General features: G+C 37.0%; 1 protein-coding gene across 1 annotated transcript in view; it reads left to right on the forward strand.

Annotated features, from left to right (window-relative positions):
• Window positions 1–8,348: 8,348 nt before the first annotated feature.
• Window positions 8,349–20,278, forward strand: part of LOC101601078 (disintegrin and metalloproteinase domain-containing protein 5-like) — a 62,669-nt gene continuing 50,739 nt past the window's right edge. The window contains exons 1-9 of the mRNA XM_045130576.1: window positions 8,349–8,406; window positions 9,266–9,345; window positions 9,849–9,904; window positions 10,665–10,743; window positions 11,253–11,329; window positions 12,011–12,188; window positions 13,280–13,345; window positions 19,103–19,174; window positions 19,351–19,517. Coding sequence (XP_044986511.1) covers window positions 8,349–8,406; window positions 9,266–9,345; window positions 9,849–9,904; window positions 10,665–10,743; window positions 11,253–11,329; window positions 12,011–12,188; window positions 13,280–13,345; window positions 19,103–19,174; window positions 19,351–19,517 — 833 coding nt within the window. The remainder of the gene's footprint in view (window positions 8,407–9,265; window positions 9,346–9,848; window positions 9,905–10,664; window positions 10,744–11,252; window positions 11,330–12,010; window positions 12,189–13,279; window positions 13,346–19,102; window positions 19,175–19,350; window positions 19,518–20,278) is intronic.

Below are 20,278 nucleotides of genomic sequence, written 5' to 3' on the forward strand. Positions count from 1 at the left end.
TGCGGTGCAAAATCTTTGTAATTTCATTAGGTCCCAGTGGTTAATCTGTGGTTTTATTGCCTGAGCAATTGGGGTTGTATTCAGAAAGTCTTTGCCAAGACCAATATGTTGAAAGGATTCCCCTACTTTTTCCTCTAGCAGTTTCAAAGTTTCCGGTCTGATGTTAAGGTCTTTAATCCATTTGGACTTAATTCTTGTGCATGGCGAGAGAGAAGAATCTATTTTCATCCTTCTGCAGATATTTATCCAGTTTTCAAAACACCATTTGCTGAAGAGGCTGTCTCTTCTCCAATGAGTATTTTTGGCATTTTTATCGAATATCAGGTGGCTATAGCTACTTGGGCTTACATCTGGGTCCTCTATTCTGTTCCACTGATCTACATGTCTGTTTTTGTGCCAGTACCATGCTGTTTTTGTTACTATGGCTCTGTAGTATAGGTTAAAATCAGGTATGGTGATACCACCAGCCTCTTTTTTGTTGCTCAGTATTATTTTAGATATTCGAGGTTTTTTGTGATTCCAAATGAAGTTTTGGATTGTTTTTTCTATTTCCATGAAGAAAGCCTTTGGAATTTTGATAGGGATTGCATTAAATGTGTAGATTGCTTTAGGTAAGATTGCCATTTTCACAATATTGATTCTTCCAAGCCAGGAACAAGGGATGTTTCTCCACTTTCTAATGTCCTCTGCAATTTCTCGCTTGAGTGTTTTAAAGTTCTCATTGTATAGATTCTTTACTTCCTTGGTTAGGTTTATTCCAAGGTATTTTATTTTTTTTGATGCAATTGTGAATGGGAGTGATTCTCTGATTTCATCCTCTGTGTGTTTGTTGTTAGCATATATGAAGGCTACTGATTTCTGTGTATTTATTTTGTATCCTGCTACATTGCTGTAGGTTTTGATCAGCTCTAACAGCTTGCTAGTAGAGTCTTTAGGGTCCTTTATGTATAGAATCATGTTATCTGCAAATAATGATAACTTGATCTCTTCCTTTCCAATTTGTATCCCTTTTATGTGTGTCTCTTGCCTTATTGCTATGGCTAAGACTTCCAAAACTATATTAAATAGAAGTGGGGAGAGTGGACACCCTTGTCTTGTTCCTGATTTTAGTGGAAAAGCTTCCAGTTTTTCCCCATTTAGTAATATGTTGGCTGTAGGCTTGTCATAAATAGCCTTTATTATATTGAGATATGTTCCTTCTATTCCCAGTCTCTGTAGGACTTTTATCATGAAGGGATGTTGGATTTTGTCAAATGCTTTCTCTGCATCTAATGAGATGATCATGTGATTTTTGTCCTTCAACCCATTTATGTAATGTATTACATTTATAGATTTGCGTATGTTGAACCATCCCTGCATCTCTGGGATAAAGCCTACTTGGTCAGGGTGAATGATCTTTTTGATATACTCTTGTATTCTGTTTGCCAATATTTTGTTGAGAATTTTTGCATCTATGTTCATGAGGGAGATTGGTCTGTAATTTTCTTTTTTTGTTCTATCTTTGCCTGGTTTTGGTATCAGGGTGATACTGGCCTCATAGAAGGAGTTTGGTAGGATTCCTTCTTTTTCTATTTCCTGGAAAAGCTTAAGAAGCAATGGTGTTAGCTCTTCCTTAAAAGTCTGGTAAAATTCAGCAGTGAATCCATCTGGGCCTGGGCTTTTTTTAGTTGGGAGATTATTGATAACTGCTCGGATCTCCATGTTTGTTATAGGTCTATTTAAGTGATTAATCTCATTTTGATTTAATTTAGGTAGGTCATATAGATCAAGGAAATCATCCATTTCTTTCAGATTTTCATACTTTGTGGAGTATATGCTTTTATAGTATGTCCCTATAATTTTTTGAATTTCTCTGGAATCTGTTGTGATGTTACCTTGTTCATCTCTGATTTTATTAATTTGTGTCTCTTCTCTCTTTCTTTTGGTCTGATTTGCTAAGGGTTTATCAATCTTGTTTATCCTTTCAAAGAACCAACTCTTTGTTTCATTAATTCTTTGGATTGTTCTTTTTGTTTCTATTTCATTAATTTCTGCCCTAATCTTTATTATTTCTTCCTGTCTACTACTTTTTGGTTTGCCTTGTTCTTCTTTTTCCAAGGCTTTAAGGTGAAGCATTAGGTCGTTTACTTGCGACCTTTCTAATTTCTTAATATAGGCACTTAAGGCTATAAATTTACCTCTTAGAACTGCCTTCATTGTGTCCCAGAGATTTTGGTATGTTGTGTTCTCATTATCATTTGACTCTATAAATTTTTTGATTTCCTTTTTGATTTCTTCATTGAACCACTCATCATTTAGTAGTGTATTGTTTAGTTTCCATGATTTTGTGTATGCTCTCTAGCCTTTCTTGCTACTGATTTGTAGTTTAATTCCATTGTGGTCAGATAGAATGCAAGGAATTATTTCAATTTTCCTGAATTTGTTAAGATTTGCTTTGTGTCCTAATATATGGTCTATTTTAGAGAATGTTCCATGTGCTGCTGAAAAGAATGTATATTCTGCAGCCTTTGGATGAAATGTCCTGTATATATCTGTTAGGTCCATTCCTTCTATGACCTCATTTAGTCCAGATGCCTCTCTGTTTATTCTTTCCCTGGATGACCTGTCAATTGATGAGAGTGGGGTGTTAAAGTCACCCACCACCACTGTGTTTGGTGTTATCTGTGACCTTAGTTCTAATAGTGTTTGTTTGACAAATTTGGGAGCCCCCATGTTAGGTGCATATATGTTTAGGATTGTAATGTCCTCCTGTTGGAGTGTGCCCTTAATCAATATAAAGTGACCTTCCTTATCTTTTTTGACTAACGTCGGACTAAAGTCTACCCTGTCTGATATTAGGATAGCAACCCCTGCTTGTTTTCTAGGCCCATTTGCTTGAAACACCGTCTTCCAACCTTTCACCCTAAGATAATGTCTATCCTTTGTAGAAAGGTGAGTTTCTTGGAGACAACAAATTGTAGGATCCTGCTTTTTAACCCAGTCTGCAAATCTATGTCTTTTCGTTGGGGCATTGAGACCGTTGATATTAAGAGATATTATTGAAAGGTGTGTATTTATGTTTGCCATTTGTGTGTGTGTGTGTGTGTTACTTGTTCTACCTGTGCTCTCTTCTGTAAACTGGTATTTGAGTATAGCTGGTTTTTTCTAGGTTCCTTATATGTGTGCTTTTCCTTTTGTTCAGCATGGAGGATTCTATCAAGTATTTTCTGTAGAGCTGGTTTTGTCTTCAGATACTCCTTTAACCTGCTTTTGTCATGGAATGTCTTTATTTCTCCATCTATTTGGATGGATAACTTTGCAGGATAAAGTAACCTTGGTTGACAGTTGCTATCTTTCAGAACTTGGAATATATCACTCCAAGCCCTTCTGGCTTTAAAAGTTTGTGTTGAATAATCTGCTGTAATCCTGATGGGCTTGCTTTTGTAGGTAACTTGATTTTTCTCTCTAACTGCTGTCAATATTTTTTCTTTGGTTTGTGTGTTTGGAAGTTTGAGTATAATGTGGCGAGGAGAGTTTCTTTCTGGGTTTTGTCTGGCTGGGGTTCTAAAGGCTTCCTGTATCTGTATTGGCACCTCTTTCCCAATTTGGGGAAAATTTTCCTCTATGATTTTGTTGAAGATGCCTACTATGCCTCTGGAGTGGAGTTCTTCTCCTTCTACTATGCCCTGAATTCTTATATTGTATCTTTTCATAGTGTCCCGAATATCTTGAAATTCCCACTCATACTTTTCTATAAGTTTGTCTTTCTCTTTGTTGGACTGCATTAGGTCTGCCACCTGATCTTCTAGCTTAGATATTCTGTCCTCTCCCTCATCCATCCTACTGGTGAGATTTTCTACAGAGTTTTTTATTTCATTAACTGTGTTCTTCATTGCTAGTAATTCTGACTGGTTTTTCTTTATTATTTCTATTTCCCTATTTATGTCTTGTATTGCCTTCTTTATTTCATTAAATTGGTGTCCTGCCTCTTCTTTGATTCCTTTGATTTCCTCTTTGATTTCTTCTTTGATTGTTTTCATGTGTTCTTTGACCTCTTTGAACATATTTATAATTATTCTTTTGAACTCTTTCTCAGGCATTTCCTCTAACTCTTTCTCACTGGAGGACATTTCTGATGCATTAATACTTTTAGGTGGATTTATATCGTCTTGCTTTTTAGTGTTTCTTGTGTTATAATGTATATATTTTTGCATCTTGGATTAAGTTAATACTTGGATTTTCTAGCTAGCTGTGTATTCTTAGCTGTATCAATTGATTTGATGTAATATATTTTCAGTGTAGGACCTTAAGGTATTAGGTGTGGCTCTTAAGACTCTCAGAGTATCTACAAAGATGTTCTTAGGGGTTGAGTTTCCCTGCTATAGGAGTATTCAAGCAGGCTGAGTGGAATAAAATACAGGTAGATTCTAAAATTTAACTAAACACTGTACACATTCAATCAAAAACAGCCCCGAGTATGTATGCAAGAGTAGTTATTATAATGACCAGATCCTCTATCAACAAAGAGGTTTAGATTTCTGGTCTGTTGAGGTATCCAAGTCAGCTTGTGACCAAGTGAGACCCTTCCCTGGTGCAATCCCAGTTACCTTGGGTGATTGTGGTCTCAGTCAAGTTGCTGCCTGGGTCGTCGGGCTGCTGTTCTGATTTCTGGAGCTGGGCACTTGCTTTTCCTACGGGGCCAACTGAGCCGCTGCTGCTGCCTCTGCTGCTGTCGTAGCTGCCACCACCGGAGCCACCACCGCTGCTGAAGCTGCCGCTGCCGTGTGCACCGCCGCTGTTCACCCCGAAGCCGCTGCTGCGGGATCTGCCGCCGCTGCCGCTCCTGGGTCCGCTGCTGCTGGGGCTGCTGGTACCGGTGCTGGAGCCGCTGAAGTTGCTGCCGAACTCTGCTCCTGCTTGGGTCCTGCTGTCAGCCCAAGTTGGCATGGCCGGTCCCGGGCCTCTGCTATGTTCGCTGGAGCTGGGTTCAGGTGGTGGGAGAGGGGAGGGAGCCGCGGCTGCTCTGGTTGTATCGCTGTTCCACGTGTGCTTCTACCTCGCGGTCTTCTCCTCCCCTGCTCGCTGCCGCTCTCCCCTCACGTTTCCCGAGTTGCGGAGAGTGCGGTGTGAGGGGAAAATCCCGCACCTGGCTTGTCCTGCGGCTCGAGCCGAGAGTCCGGAGGCTTTCTGCCGCTCCGCGGCTGCGGCGGGTGGCCGAGCCGCCCCGGAGCCGCTGTTCCCGCCTGTGCAGGCTCTGGATGCTCTGGAACTCTTCTACTTCTCCGCTGCCGCCTCAATTTCCTATACACCTCACTTTTTAGTAAAAGTGTGTATTTTGCTGAGTTTTTTTGGTCTTTTTCCCCCCTAGGCTGCTTTGGCGTGGTACCTACGCTGCCATCTTAACCGGAAGTCCTCTGCAAGATCTTTTAGAATATCATGTGACAGGACCTTCAGCAGAGGACACCTGGAGAATCATATCTACATCTGCCTGAGAACAGACAACAAAACTCCTTATTGTGAACAGAATTTTAGGAGGCTTCTCCTGAATCTCTGCTCCCCAGTAATTTCTTTCATTTTAAATATTTTTTAAATTTTATTTATTTTTATTCATTTATTAGAGAGGGAGAAAGAGAGAGAGAGAGAATGGGCATGCCATGGCCTCTAGCCACTGCAAATGAACTCCAGACGCATATGTCACCTTGAGGATCTGGCTTACATGGGTGCTGGGGAATTTAACTTGGTTCCTTTGGCTTTGCAGGGTAACACCTTAACCACTGATTCATCCCTCCAGCTCTTCCCCAGTAATTTCAACCAAGCACCGAAGCCAGGCATTCCTATGAGGGAAACTTTAAAATATAGTTAACGTTATTAAGCACTGTTTATTAGGGGAGAATATCCTGAATAGATGTTATAGCTCTAAGAAACTACTAAAAGAAAAATTTAAAAGCACTATTTAGTAATCATGCCAGGGAGACAGAAAACTGGAATAATATCAAATGGCTAATTCAAAAGAAAGCAAGAGGAGAAATACAAAAAAAAAAAAGAAAAGAAAAGAAAAAAACCAGGAAAGAAATAGCAGGATAAAAAAAGAAGTCAACAGGCAAATGATATTCTATAATTAAGGGACTATATTAATAATTCCTTAATTTTAAATTGACTAGATTACTTGAGGTACAGTAATTATGAACCTAATTGAAAAATAATTATAAGTTTAGTTACATGCTTTCTTTTCAAAATTAGTTGAAAAGTTTTAAAGCCATAGTCATTTTGTAAATGTTCCATGAATTGTTGGGAAGATATTATGTCCTATAGTTGATTTAGAATTATATAAATATTTGGTTGAACAAACTTATCTGTGTCATCTAATTCTCACCTATTTATATGTTGTTTGCTCCACTGATAATTGTGACAAGAGTGTTTGTTTCTACATCTCTAGTGGTGTGTCTATCAAATTGTCTCTATATTCCTATACATTTTGCTGACATTTTATTTTTTTAAATATTTTTTAAGCCTTTTATTTTATTTGTTTGAAGGAGAGACACAGAGAGAGAATGGTCATGCCAGGGCCTTCAGCTGCTTCAAACAAACTCCAGACTCATTCACCAAACTTACGCATCTGGCTTACATAGGTACTGGGGAATTGAACCTGTGTCCTTTGGCTTTGCAGGCAAGTACCTTAACCACTAAGTTACCTCTCCAGCCCATTTGCTGACATTTTCTTAGTTACATAAAAAATATTCTTAGAACTTTTCAAGTAGGCAAAAATTAGTATGTTTTTGGTATTTCTCCTCCCATCAATACTCTCCTAGTAATGTAGTCTAAAACTTTGATTCTTTATGTTTATTCATATATAAAGTATGATTACTTTATTTTATATCTTTTGGTTACATATGAACTACACAAAGACATATGCTTATTACTTCTAATATACTGTTTATTTTTTTCTGGTCTTTTTTTTTTTCTATGAAGTTCCTTTCTAATATGAATCATGACTCCAGCCAAACTTTCTCCTTTGCTGTCATTTTAAATTTCATGCTTGTTTTATTTTTTCCTCAATAACCACCTTGTAATATCAGAATCTTTTCACTATTTGTGCATTCTCACCCTTTACATCTACAGGAGCTGTCCCATTTAAAAAATAATTCATTTACTTCTGGTCTGGAGAAATGGCTTAGTGGTTAAGGTGCTTGCCTGTGAAGCCACTGGACCCAGGTTCGATCCTCCTGTACCCATTTAAGCCAGATGTACAAGGAGGCCCATGTGTCTGGAGCTGGTTTGCAGTGGCTAGAGGCCCTGTTGTGCCTATTCTCTGACTCCCTACTATCTTTCTCTTTTTGTGTGCAAACAAATGAAATAAAATAAAATATTAAAAAACATATTCCTATTTTGATTTTCTCTTCTTTTGAAAAATGTTATGTGAATATTGGCAATTGTATATGTATTTTCCATGTCTCTTAATTTTACTTTTACATTTCTGCTTTTTTTAAAAAAATCTTTCCCTGTTCTCTTCTGGGAGTGTTTGTCAATATGATATTCCTAATTACTAATGCATTAAACGTGTGTGCCCACTTTATTCCACCTAGTGTGATTGTGTCTTTTGGTAACTTGGTTCCTTTTGAAGATGTTTGTTGTCAATAACTTCTCTGTTTTGCATGATTGTGATTTCAAATGCTTGCTACATTTTTATAACAAAATCATGATAGATGTGGAGTGCTGTTGTATTTTGATGTTCCTCTGAAACCAAACACAACTTCTAGCACAAGAATTTAAATTTGTACTGAAGTAAAAACGAAGGACTGCAGAATTTCCAGTATTAGGATACTGTAAAAGGTTTTTTGAAAGTCTGTATTGGAGCAGGGACAATTTCTTGTGGGATCCTACATTCAATAGCAGCACTATCACTGTGTATCCTGCCATGAAATTTAAAAAGACACGTTCACAGCATTTTTTTTTTCTTCAAACACACATCTTGCCTGGTTCTAGTTTGTCTGGATAATGTGTTCTAATGTCATGAGAGTTGGGGTTGTTTTCGGTAACTTGACCAATTTCCCATTTGTTTCTTTTCTTCACTGAAAGTAGAGATTTATTTTAAAAGCCAGATCTGGAAACTAAGCCTCAAGCAGCCTTCCCGGTGACAATAAGCAGATGCTTAATAACGCTGACACCCTTCTCTGAGCCGGGGTCAACTTGTGCTTCCTGTCCCCATCCCTGGCTTCTCTGCGGGCGGGTTGTGGCCCTGTGGCCAGAAGGCCTCGCAGCGAGTGGCTCCTCTGCACTGGCTTCCTCTGTGCGCCCCAAGGCACGCGCTGCGCCTAACTGGCCACAACGTTCCTTGCAGATCTACCTGGTTCCGAGACAGCAAGGGAGCCATGTTCCTTCTTGCTGTGCTGCTCTGGGGACTAACTGAGGGGCTGCGGGCAGGCAAGGGTAAGTCCAGAGACTTCCCAGGGCACTTTGTGAAAGCAGGGGCTGGCCCTTCCCACCACACTTGACCCTGGCTCCATGCTTCCCCAATTGCTCCCTGGCCCCAAGGGCACAGGAGAAGACTTCAGAAGGTTGCTTCTTGTCTTATCTGGGAGGGTTTCCTCATCTGGAACATGGAAAAAGTTTGAAACATACTCCACCCCAACGCACACACCACAGTGGTGACTGCATCAATATGAAGAAGCTGGTAATCAAAAATGACTGACTGACTTGACCACTGCCGTCCGCCACCCTCTGTCGTGATGGCTGCAGGTCGTTCCTAATAGCTACCCTCCTGCTCCTTCATGACCTTATTTCCTAGAGTCTGTGTTTTATTTTCAAACTATCACAAAGCTATAGTTTGTTATGTACGGTTATCACTGCCCCATCTTGGAAATGTGAATTCTTTCTGTCTTTCCTACTCTCCCTCTCTCAACTTAGTTTTATATATGTTACAGTTTATATAACAGAAAATAATATAATATGTAACTATGATATAAAACAAATTTGTGATATATGTCACAAATATATATATCTGTATATTATATGTACTATTGTATCATTATATGTATACATATATGTATCTGTATATAATATGTACATATATATGTATGATATGTATTTATAAATTTTGTGATATATATAACCGATCTATATACATATTTCTAATATATATTTGAGAGATAGAATATAAAATTGGTGGCTCAGACTGTGGAAAGGGGTGTATAAATTATTTTAAAATAGCTACAATTGTAGAGCAACATGCACAATTAAAAGGTGACATCACCGGTATCAAAAAAATACCACTTACCTTTACTTTTAGATCCAATTGCAAAATTCCAACAGACAACAGTCCCTGAGAAGATTTCATCACCAGAAGCAGAAACAGAGCCTGAACATCATGTAACTGGAAATGTCTTTATGTTGTTGATTGTCCAGAGATGATCACTTTGCAGGCAGGGGACTTGGCTGAAAGCTCACAGTTCACAGCACAGCTTAGTGTGGGAGAGTAAAGAGCTGTTTCTGTTGAGGCCAGAGTCAGTAACTCAGACCCTATAAGAACGGGCTTTCACGGAGGTGGCAAGAAACTGGAGTCTCTCCAGACAGGATTCAGATAGAATGAGTGAGGGGAGGCTTGCTATATGCCTTTGGCATGGGGATCTGGGAGAGTCTGTCTGAGCGAGACCCCAGTCAACATGAGGCAAGTATCTCTGGGAGAAATGTTAGTAATGGCACATTGCAGATCCTGAGTCTGTACCCAGTTCAGAGTTTCACAACTTTGAATATCCACAGGAAAGGAGAACTTGAAAGACAGTTATACATTATTATTAATGTCATTAGAGCAAACATAATTTGCCATACATTATTTATAGGTGGGACTGACTTCTTGGATATTTTTGTCACAGGTTGCTTATCATATTAAAATAGCAGGAAAACCATATTTTGTCCATCTTAAACAGCAGTAAGTGATCATTTTGTTCTTTTAAATTCTGTTTTTTTGATGACTTAAAATAGTTATGATTAGAACAGTTACAATTCAAATATATCAATACTTACTGAATATTAAATATTAGACAAAATCCTAGGCACAAATTAGGGGACTTATAACACAGCAAGATACATCCAGGTGCATTACTATTACTAAGAAGAAATTTATTATAATAACAGTGATCAATGTAAAAATAGTATTCATTGGAAGTCAATAAAGGCTTTCTGAAAAGAGTTGCACAGTAACTAAATAGAGGTAAAAGATTCTGAAAAGGCAGGTTCTAGAAGATGCATAATGACATGGTAAAGATAATGTATGTGCATAGTCAGATTTGATCTGACCAGGCTGCCTTTTCAGGGGCCAGCAACACAAGTAGGGTGATCGATCAATAACTTAAGTATAAAGGTTCATATGGGTGATAATGGTTCTTGCACTGAGAAGAAAAGTTCTATAGACCTCAAGGCAAAATTGGTAGAGCACTTGAGAAATGGTGAGGCACCTCATAATTTTGTTTTGATCAAGAAATTGGATAACTTATTGTAAAGTGAGGGTTATGAGCCAGTGTGAAGAAAGGATAAGTTTGGGTTTTAGTGCTTATATAAGTGAACTTTTTACCACTGGAAAGATGAATGGAGGAATTTGAATCTCTGAGGAGGTCCAACAGATAATTTTTAAATGAACAATGCTTTTCTCTGTATATTTCAATGGGCGTGCTGTTGTGGTTTTTGCCTAGATCATTTCTATCCCCAACTTCCGTTGTTTATTCTTATGACAAAAATGGCATCCAGCGTTCTCAAACTTTGTCACCTCAGGTAAGCCTTAGTTTTTCTTCCATATAGATTTGTTATCATTTAAAAAATGTTTTTATTTATTTATTTGCAAGCAGAGAGAGATAGAAGAGAGACAGACAGAGAGAATGGGCATACCAGAGCCTCCAGTGGCTGTAAACAGAATCTACATACGAGCACCACTTTGTGCATCTGGCTCTTTGTGGTTACTGGGGAAGTGTACTCATTTTATTAGGTTCCACAGGCAAGTACCTTAATGGCTGAGCCATCTCTCCAATCCAGATTTGTTACCATTGACTCTTAAAAAGAGATTAATAGCCTCACCTAGAATATCATTTTATGTATTCACTGAAATTGAATACTTAGACTAATGCTCTTTTTTCTGCCTGACAAAAATTTATTGGGTAATTGGATATCATACCATAGTATTAATGGAGATTAAGTGATAAATATAAATGACATATCTGGGGTATGCATTGAAAATGAGTTGTTCATTTTATTTTATTCTATTCTTTATGTGTTATTCTTTTCAGAAGAATTGCAGTTATAATGGATATGTTGCAGGTTATACAAATTCTTTTGTGACACTCAACATTTGTTCAGGACTCAGGTTGTATACTATTTAAAGTATTACATCATGTTTCCCCATGAATTTTTCCTTCATATGCCTTTTCTCAACTTACAGTCACCTTGTATTTAAATTTCTTGGACTGGATCAGAATTATTTGTAAAATAGGGTTGGTCCCCTGGCAGTCCTGTTCTGGAAAATGTGCCTGCCTAGACACTTGGGGCTATCATCTGTCTTGAGTGTAGTGAGCGTAAAATAGACTCTTCATACTTAGCTTTCCCAAATTCTGTCTTTGTTCCATTTGTGGATTTTTTGGGATAACTGAGAAGACCTCAGGTCTCTTGGCACTTTGACTTTGTATTGGGCCATTTTGAGGCATGTAGTACCTTCAGTTTAGCTCCAAAAGAGGAAGAGAGTGCTTACAGATCCTACATGATGGCACAGAGAATTTAAACACTACACGGGGCTCTTCACTTGCTGAAGATTACAAACCCATGCAAACATCCTGCTTGCTTTCAGATAAAGATAAAAAGACTTGTTATAGAAATATCTGGCATAGAATAGAGTCATCTATTTCTGGTGCAACCTCAAAGAACAAAGAACTTTGAAAATGGGAAAACAAAGATGAGTTTGAACTGAAAATATTCTGCCCAAAGTTTGTCATTAGCATATTATAGTTTGGTAGAATCATTTCAGACTTTCTTTGATTGCTTCACCATTCAGGGGAACAATTCAATTTAAAAATGTCTGCTATGGAATCGAACCCATGGAAGCTGTATCAGGATTTGTGCACATTGTTTATGAGAACAGCAATGGTAATGCTCATATTCCTGTCTTGGGAGAAAATGACACTTATGCCTGGTTTAGTGAGTCACAGTATCAACTTAGAAACAGTCTAAATGTAAGTGTTGACTTTTCTATCTCAACTTATTAATATAATTTTGTGAAATAAAAAATGCTGTCAAAGCCATGTTTTATGACTTTCAAATCTTAACATTGTTTTACTTTTTTAAAATAAAGGTCCCATATGACTTAGATGGCTATGTAATTAACTTATGTACATTTTTGTGCTTACAATAGACAAGTTTAGCAAAAACATAGGTTAATTAATCTTAGAATATAAAACTAAAAGAAACTAGAGTACTAATTGTTGACAGGTGAATTTTTAGATCATGAATATTCATTTCCCTTATGTATTCTCATAATTTAAATGAATATGATTTTTTTTGTTCCATGAGTTAAAAAAATTATGATGTCAGTGGCTTACATAAGCTAAAACAAATGGCTAAATTTTTTCTTCATGAAGCCCTGTAAGATGACATAAGTGACACAATTGGCTCTAGTCTAGTAGCTGCAGTTAGTTGTAAACTTTGGTAATCATTTTCTAAACTACATTGTAGTTTAGAAAGTAGTTTTCAAGTAATTGGTAGCAGAATATCTTCCACATTAATAATTTGAAACTTATCAGAAGGGTAAGAAAAGCAATTTTTTATTTCAAATTACTACACAGATAAAGAAATGGGTTCTCAAACAATTAAAAAGTCTAATTGAAATTTCTTTCTAATTACAGTACTGCTGAATGGAGGAGTCTCTGAATAGTGCTTACTTGAAAATAGCATCTTCATGTAGCCTGTAGCAGTCATCTTCAGTTTATTTATAAATGTAATTTAAATATAAGTTAACTTAAAAATATTTTACTTATTATTGTTTGAGAGTGTTGGGGAGAGAGGCAGATAGAGATAGGGATAGGAGAGAGAGCTAGAGAGGACGTGTTACAGTCTCTAGCCATTGCAAAGTACCTTCAGAGGCATGTGCCACTTTGTATATCTGGCTTAATGTGGGTACTGGGGAGTCAAACCTAAGTCTTTTGGCTGTTCAGGCAAGTGCCTTAACCACTAATTCATCTCTCCAACACAAGCTAACTTTTTTTTTTTTAAAGAAGAGTTAACTTTATAAAAAAAATCCTCAGGACTTCTGTTGTGTGTCTTTCAGAAATTTGAATTTACCAAGTTATTTCCACAGTATATAGAGATGGATATTGTTGTGGATAAGAATCTGGTATGTCATATTTTTTGCATTATTATTAATATCATCTTTGATTTAACTGGTGAGAAAATCTAACTATTTTATTTTTAATTTTCAAATAACACATTCTTTAAATCCAGTTTTATTGATGCATTTTGCATATATATATAGGATATTTAGCTACTTTTGTAAGATAAAATATTTTGGTTTCCTAAAGCTTATGGACTATTTTTCTTTTGTCTTAAGGACTACATTTGGTGTGAAAGGGTAGATAAAAACCCTCAAACAGCTGGGCGTGGTAGTGCATACCTTTAATCCCAGCACTGAGGAGGCAGAGGTAGGAGGATCACCATGAGTTCAAGGCCACCCTGAGACTACATAGTGAATTCCAGGTCAGCTTAGGCCAGAGTGAGACCCTACCTCAAACAACTACAACAACAACAAAACACATCCTCAAAGTCTCAACCCTTATATACAATACTTAATAGGAAGTGTAATCTATAAAACTATGCCACTTCCTTCAATTAGAGAGAAAATAGCTTATTATTTGTTTTATTCTCAATTGTAGATACACTAAACAGAAATGATTAACATTATAATCTATAAAGCTGTTTTTATTTCCCATCAGGTAAGAACTTAGGGGGGCTAGAGAGATGGCTTAGTGATTAAGCACTTTCCTGTGAAGCCTAAGGACCCCAGTTTGAGGATTGATTCCCCAGAACCCATGTAAGCCAGATGCACAAGGTGGTGTATGCATCTTGAGTTTTTTTGCAGTGGCTGGAGGCCCTGGTGTGCCCATTCTATCTCTCTCTCTCTGCCTCTTTCTCTCTCTGCCTGTTGCTCTCAAATAAAAACAAACAAACAAACAAAAAAGAACTTAGGACATGTGGAAATTTGAGTGTAATGTCCCCAAGCCCCAAAGACTCATGTATTTGAACACATGTGTCTTTAACAAAGTGACACTATTTGGGAAGGTTGTGGAATATTTTTTACGTGGAGCCTTGCTAGAGAAAGTGTGTTACTGGAGGGCAGGTGTTGGGATATTATATCCTGGCCTTGCTCTACATCTTCCCTGCTGTTGTGATGATGTGCCACAAACTCCCTGTTCCTGCCATGCTTTCCCTGCCTTAATGGACCCTACTTCTGGAAATATAGGTCAAAATAAAGTAGTTTCCTTGAGCTGCTTCTGGTTGGACATTTTATCTCAGCAACGAGAAAATAACTGACATAAAAGATTGATTCTGAGAAAAGGGGCTAATGCTGAACTATGTGTTAGTCTTTTGGAGCTAGTTTGCCGAGGAATGTGGAAACATTTGGAACTTTGGACTAGACCAGCCCTACAATTCTGCAAGCATGACATAATAGGCCATTCTGGTGGGAGGTTTTAGGGCCAAAAGACTTCTTCTGGGAATCTACACTGTTGCTAGGTTTCTAGTTGCATGTGTGTGCACTGTCTGGCTTTTGTTCAGTTCTGTGGGTAGCTTGCCAGGGGGAAGGTCAACTAGTGACCTTTCCAAACAATGGCTCACTACCAGGAGGCTACCTAATATTTACATCAGCTGTCTTCACTCTTTTTTGTCTCTTTCAACTATGTCTTTGAACTTGATAATTCTCTTTTTTTTTGATCTAATCCGTAACTGATGCCCTTGAGTATGTTTCTGATTTTGTTGACTGTATTTTTTTCAGCTCTTGAACTTGTGTTTGAGTTATGAAAATTTCTTCTTTCTGTAAGATTATCTGTTGTAGTATTGAACAGTTTGTCTGTGTTCTCTTGAAGTTCCTTGAGTTTTCTTACAATAGTGTTATAATTCTCCATCCAGGTATTAACCCATATTGGTTACTCTGTGGTCAAGTTTTCATTTCTCATTTTGATGATAAAGTGTGGTTCTTTTAAAGGTCTTGATGCTTGCTATCATGTGACATCATCTATACACTGAAGGGTAAGAGTATAATTTCTAATTTAGCTTTGTGCCTGTTTTTCTAGATTTTCAGGGTACCTGCTAATTTTCTCTAAGCATGTTACTTCTCTACTTCAGCACTAGATGGGACCTGAAATCCAGGTTTGTGCCAAGTCAATGTTGGAGAGTGTTTCAGGCACTAAAGGCCAGATCATAGGGTTCTATTAGAGAATTCCAGGTGGCTTTTAAGGAAAATTACATCAATCTTTTACATATTGTATCAGATGATAGGTAAAATTATAACTTTATAGCTTGCTTGGTAAAATATGTTAGAGCTTTGTGCCAGTCATTCACACAGTTGTATAAATCCCCTATAATGTTAACAAATAAAATGGTAAATCCACATACAAAAATACCCAAGAAGGTGGGAAAACATTGAAAAACTGATCATATAACATTAATTATTTGAAAATAAGGAAAAGTCACACAATCATTTCCATTGATGCTGAAAACATAACTGACTTAAGTGAAATAAGAGCAGAAGTCAACCAGAAGATATAGACCTTATGATTCCATTTATGAATCTCAAAAGCAACTAATACTAATCTGTAAAAGTTTGGACAAGAATGAAGAGAAAACAGTGAGTGGTAGGTGGAGTCTCAAGGAACTTGTTACAATCCTGTTCTACTTTCTGATGGTTATACCTGCTTGCTTCGTAATGTAGTATTGAACTGTACAGTTCAGAGTTGTGTACACTTTATATGTGATATGCTTGTGTATGTGTGTGTTGTTGTTGCTCACGTGAATTTAGGTGTGCATGCACATGTGTGAACATCCATGTGAATGCCAGAGAACACCTGGGGTGTCATTTCTTAGGTTACACCTACCTTGTTTTTCAGACACAGTCCTCTTATTAGTCTGAAACTAGCCTGATTAGGTTAGACTGGCTCTGCAGCAAGCACCAGGGATTTGCTTTTCTCTAGTCCCTAGCACTGTGTTTACAAGTATGTGCCACCATGCTTGACATTTTCTCCCCCACAGGGTTCTGGGGATGAAACTCAAGTCCTATGTTTATGAGGCAGGCACTTTATTGTCTGAGTTCTGCCCCAATGATATAATGGTAAACATCAAATAAGATTCAATAAGATTAATTAATAGGATTAAAAATTGTTAAGTATTCTTGTAGTTGTGGTGTACCAAGAATTTTTATACCATATGTAGAAGTATAACTTTGTACAATAATTTTTGAAACAGGCTTATGATAGCTTCTAAAATTGGAGGCACACAGCAGTTAAAAATATCACTTAAGAGCATAATGTTCATATGCTCACTAGAGAAAAGTTTATATAGAAACAGAATATTAATTGCAAAAATTGTCTTATATGTCTAAAGTATACCCACCCCAATTTGATAAATGTCTACCTAAAAAGTTTTATTTTTTTCAAGAGAAATGTGTTCAGTCCAATATTATGAAAGCAATAACATACATGAAGATATATTTAATGATGACAATAAAATATCACTTTAGGAATAACCTTAAGAATATAAGTAAATCTTACACTGGAAAATTTTATATTCCAGAAAAACACACAAACAAAAACATAGAGGGATATTGGGATAGAAACTATCAATTATGTAAAGAAATATTTTTCCCAAATAAAGTAATACATATAACAAAATATCATGAAAATTTTTGAGATAGGAAAATTCAACCAGGTGACAGGATGAGAAGTCACAGACTGCCCAGGCAGAGCTTTCCAGCCCCACCTCATGAAGAACACTGAAGAAGCCACTGTAGTCCTGATGCAGGGTTAGCTTTGTGAACCAGATTCTGGCTTCTGTTTTTACCTCACGTCAGACACCGGAAAAGATGGCTGCCCATTGAGAGAGGAAGCAATGACAGGCTCCTGAAGAAAAGACCAGATTCCTGTGGCCAGTAAGACATGCAAATGGAAAAACTGTATGTGAAAATATGCTCAGTGTTACTAGACATCAGAAAAATATCACCTGCAATGACAATGACACACCTGATGCAATGACATCTCACCTTGCACCTACTATGCTTGTGATGCAGGGAAGGGGCCAAGGAGATGAAAGGAGAGGAGGAGTGTGGACAAGGATATGGAGCAGGAAGTGTCTTGTATGCTGAGAATGGAATACAGCCTAAGGAAGGTCCCTCAAATACTAAAAGTACAATTACATGATGTAGCATTCAAAATTCTGCATGCTCATCCAAGGAAATTGGAATCAGATCTTGAAGTGATATATGGATTCTTTCATTAAAGCACTTTTTTTTTTACATTAACAAAGGCATGGAAACAACCTAAATGTCTACTGATAGATGAGTCAATAAAATGTGGGATGTGTGCACAATGAAACTTTCTCATTTGGCTTTTAAAAACAACAAATCCCTGAATTACAAGGCAAAAAATGGTGAATCCAGAGAACACTCTGTCAGGTTAAGTAAGACATTTGTAGAAGGACAAATGTTGGTAACTCTCAGGATATAAGACCACTGGATAGTCAATAGAGTTAGGAAATGAAGGATTCCATGAACTCTGGCATTAAGGGGATCTTGGGCTTGCTGCTGAGTGGGTAAGTTTCAGGTGTGTCAGATGGAGATTTCTAGATCAGAGGCTTAGCACAGAACCCAGAGTTCATCACAGTGTCCTGCATAATTGCACTTTTATAGATAGTAACTCTCAGATTAAATGATCTTTGCATAATAGAAAAGAAGATTCATGTGAAAAACAAACATAAGATTAGGTTAGGAAGCACTGCATAAAAATAAAGGAACTGTGACAACCAAACATTAAATCACATAATAAATTAAAATGGTATATCACAAGCTATCATTTTCATTGAAAAATTACTTTAAAAGTATAGTTTGAGGGGCTGGAGGGAAGGCTTAGCAGTTAAGGCACTTGCCTGCAAAGCCAAAACACCCAGGTTCAGTTCCCCAGAATCTATGTGATCCAGATGCACAAGATCGTACGTGTGTCTGGAATTCGTTTGCAGAAGCTGAAAGCTGTGGCATGCCCATTTGCTCTCTCTCTCTCCCCCTCTGTCTTTCTGCTTCTTCCTCTCTCTCTCTCTCTCTCTCTCTCTCTCAAATAAATGAAAGTAAAATATTTTTTTAAAAATGTAGTTTGAGGGCTGAAGAGATGGCTTAGCGGTTAAGGCATTTGCCTGCAAAGCCAGAGGATCCTGGTTTGATTTCCCAGGACCCACATAAGCCAGATGCACAAGGTGGCACATGCATCTGGAGTTCGTTTGTAGTGACTGGAGGCCCTGGCATGCCCAGGCTTAGCAGTTAAGCCTAAGGACTCATGTTCATCTCTCCAGGACTTGCACATATGCACAAGGGTGTACAAGTGTCTGTAGTTAGAATGCTGAAGGCCCTGGCATACCAGTTCTCTCTCTCACATGCATGTATGAAAAAAAAAAAAAAAAGCCAGGCTACTTGGCTTGTCTAAACAAAAAAAATGTAGTTTGGATCATATCCTAAAATAAATTGAAGAGATTAAAAGTCTTCATGTAGTAAATGAAACTATCTAAATACTAGTATTAGAAAAGGTATGCATTTACTGATGTATTCTCTCAGTTTTGATGCTATATTTTCATTTTATTTATACTTAATGTAGTTTTGGACATTTCTGCTAATCCTTCTTGGTTCATGGATTGCTAAAAACGATGTGATTTCGTTTCAGAGGATTTGTATATTTATCCTATTATATATATTTTTTCCTGCTTCAGTGTTATTTTCAGTGTGTCAGAGAATATCTCTTAAATCTGTTGCGGTAGGATTACTCCAGAGTACAGTACACTGTAACTTTGAAGGGGTGTGTTATTTTAATTACACGTCTGGGTTTACAATGACGATCTTTTTCAGTTTGATTACATGGGCTCCGACACAAAGGCTGTGACACAGAAGGTTGTTCAGATGATTGGCCTTGTTAACACTGTAAGTTCTAAAAGCTATTTTGTTTATACGTTTTGTAGTAGGTAATATTAAGTTATGTCTGTAATATTTTTATGCTGTTGAAGACTTTCAAGATGCCATTTTAAATATAACTTTATAAATGTTTAGCATGAAGTGTCCTAATTCAGACAAAATTTCTCATTCCTTTTTCCTTTTAGATGCTAACTCAGTTAAAACTGACTGTTGTAATTTCTTCTATTGACATCTGGTCAAATAAAAACAAAATTTCTACCACAGGGCACCCAGATCATGTGTTAATTAGGTTCTTAAATTGGAAGCACAGCGATTCTAACTATAAGCCACATCATATTTCTTACTTACTTGTGTAAGTACTGCATTCACACAGAAGGAGTAAACAAAGTGATTTCATATGTTACTTAAAAAAACAAGCATTTTCTTTATGTGTATTTTGTTCTATAAATTTGTTAGATATCATGGGAATGAACAATGTAAGCTATGGATTCCTATAGCTACTGAAAACATACTCCAACACATGTGCTATTTTGTGCATCTGGTTTTATGTGGATACTGGGGACTCAAACTTGGGTTCTTAGGCTTTGCAGAAAAGCAAGGAGCCATCTGTCCAGCCCCACAAATATTCTTTGTATATTTAAAAAATGTAAAGTACACATCTCATGTTTCCTCTTTCTACCACAACAAAAGAAAAGTTAACTATAATAATAACAGTAGAAATATATAAAAAATAATTGAAATAACAAAAACTTTAATTATGTATGATATAATTTCCTTTGTCATTTGCAAATATTGACATTCCTGTTTTTAGCTAATTATTTCTTATAATTTTATTTTCCACTAAAAAATACATTGAATTGTCAAATGTATAGAATTGCAAGCGCAGAAATCTATTTACTATTAGTGAATAAATTATTAATAAGGTCATAGAAAATTATATTTCCTTAATATGTATGGAACCAGAATAAATACGATGACTGTCAGTTCACTGTCATGTTCAACAAATTATCAGGGCTTTTCTTCCTCTTTCTAGATGCATATCAACTACAAAATTTATAAGTTAAAATATTCTTAATTTTGGAGCTCTTAAAAATAGTATAATTGGGCTGGAGA

The sequence above is a fragment of the Jaculus jaculus genome, chromosome 12 (genome assembly GCF_020740685.1).
Source record: "Jaculus jaculus isolate mJacJac1 chromosome 12, mJacJac1.mat.Y.cur, whole genome shotgun sequence".
Taxonomy (NCBI): domain Eukaryota; kingdom Metazoa; phylum Chordata; class Mammalia; order Rodentia; family Dipodidae; genus Jaculus; species Jaculus jaculus.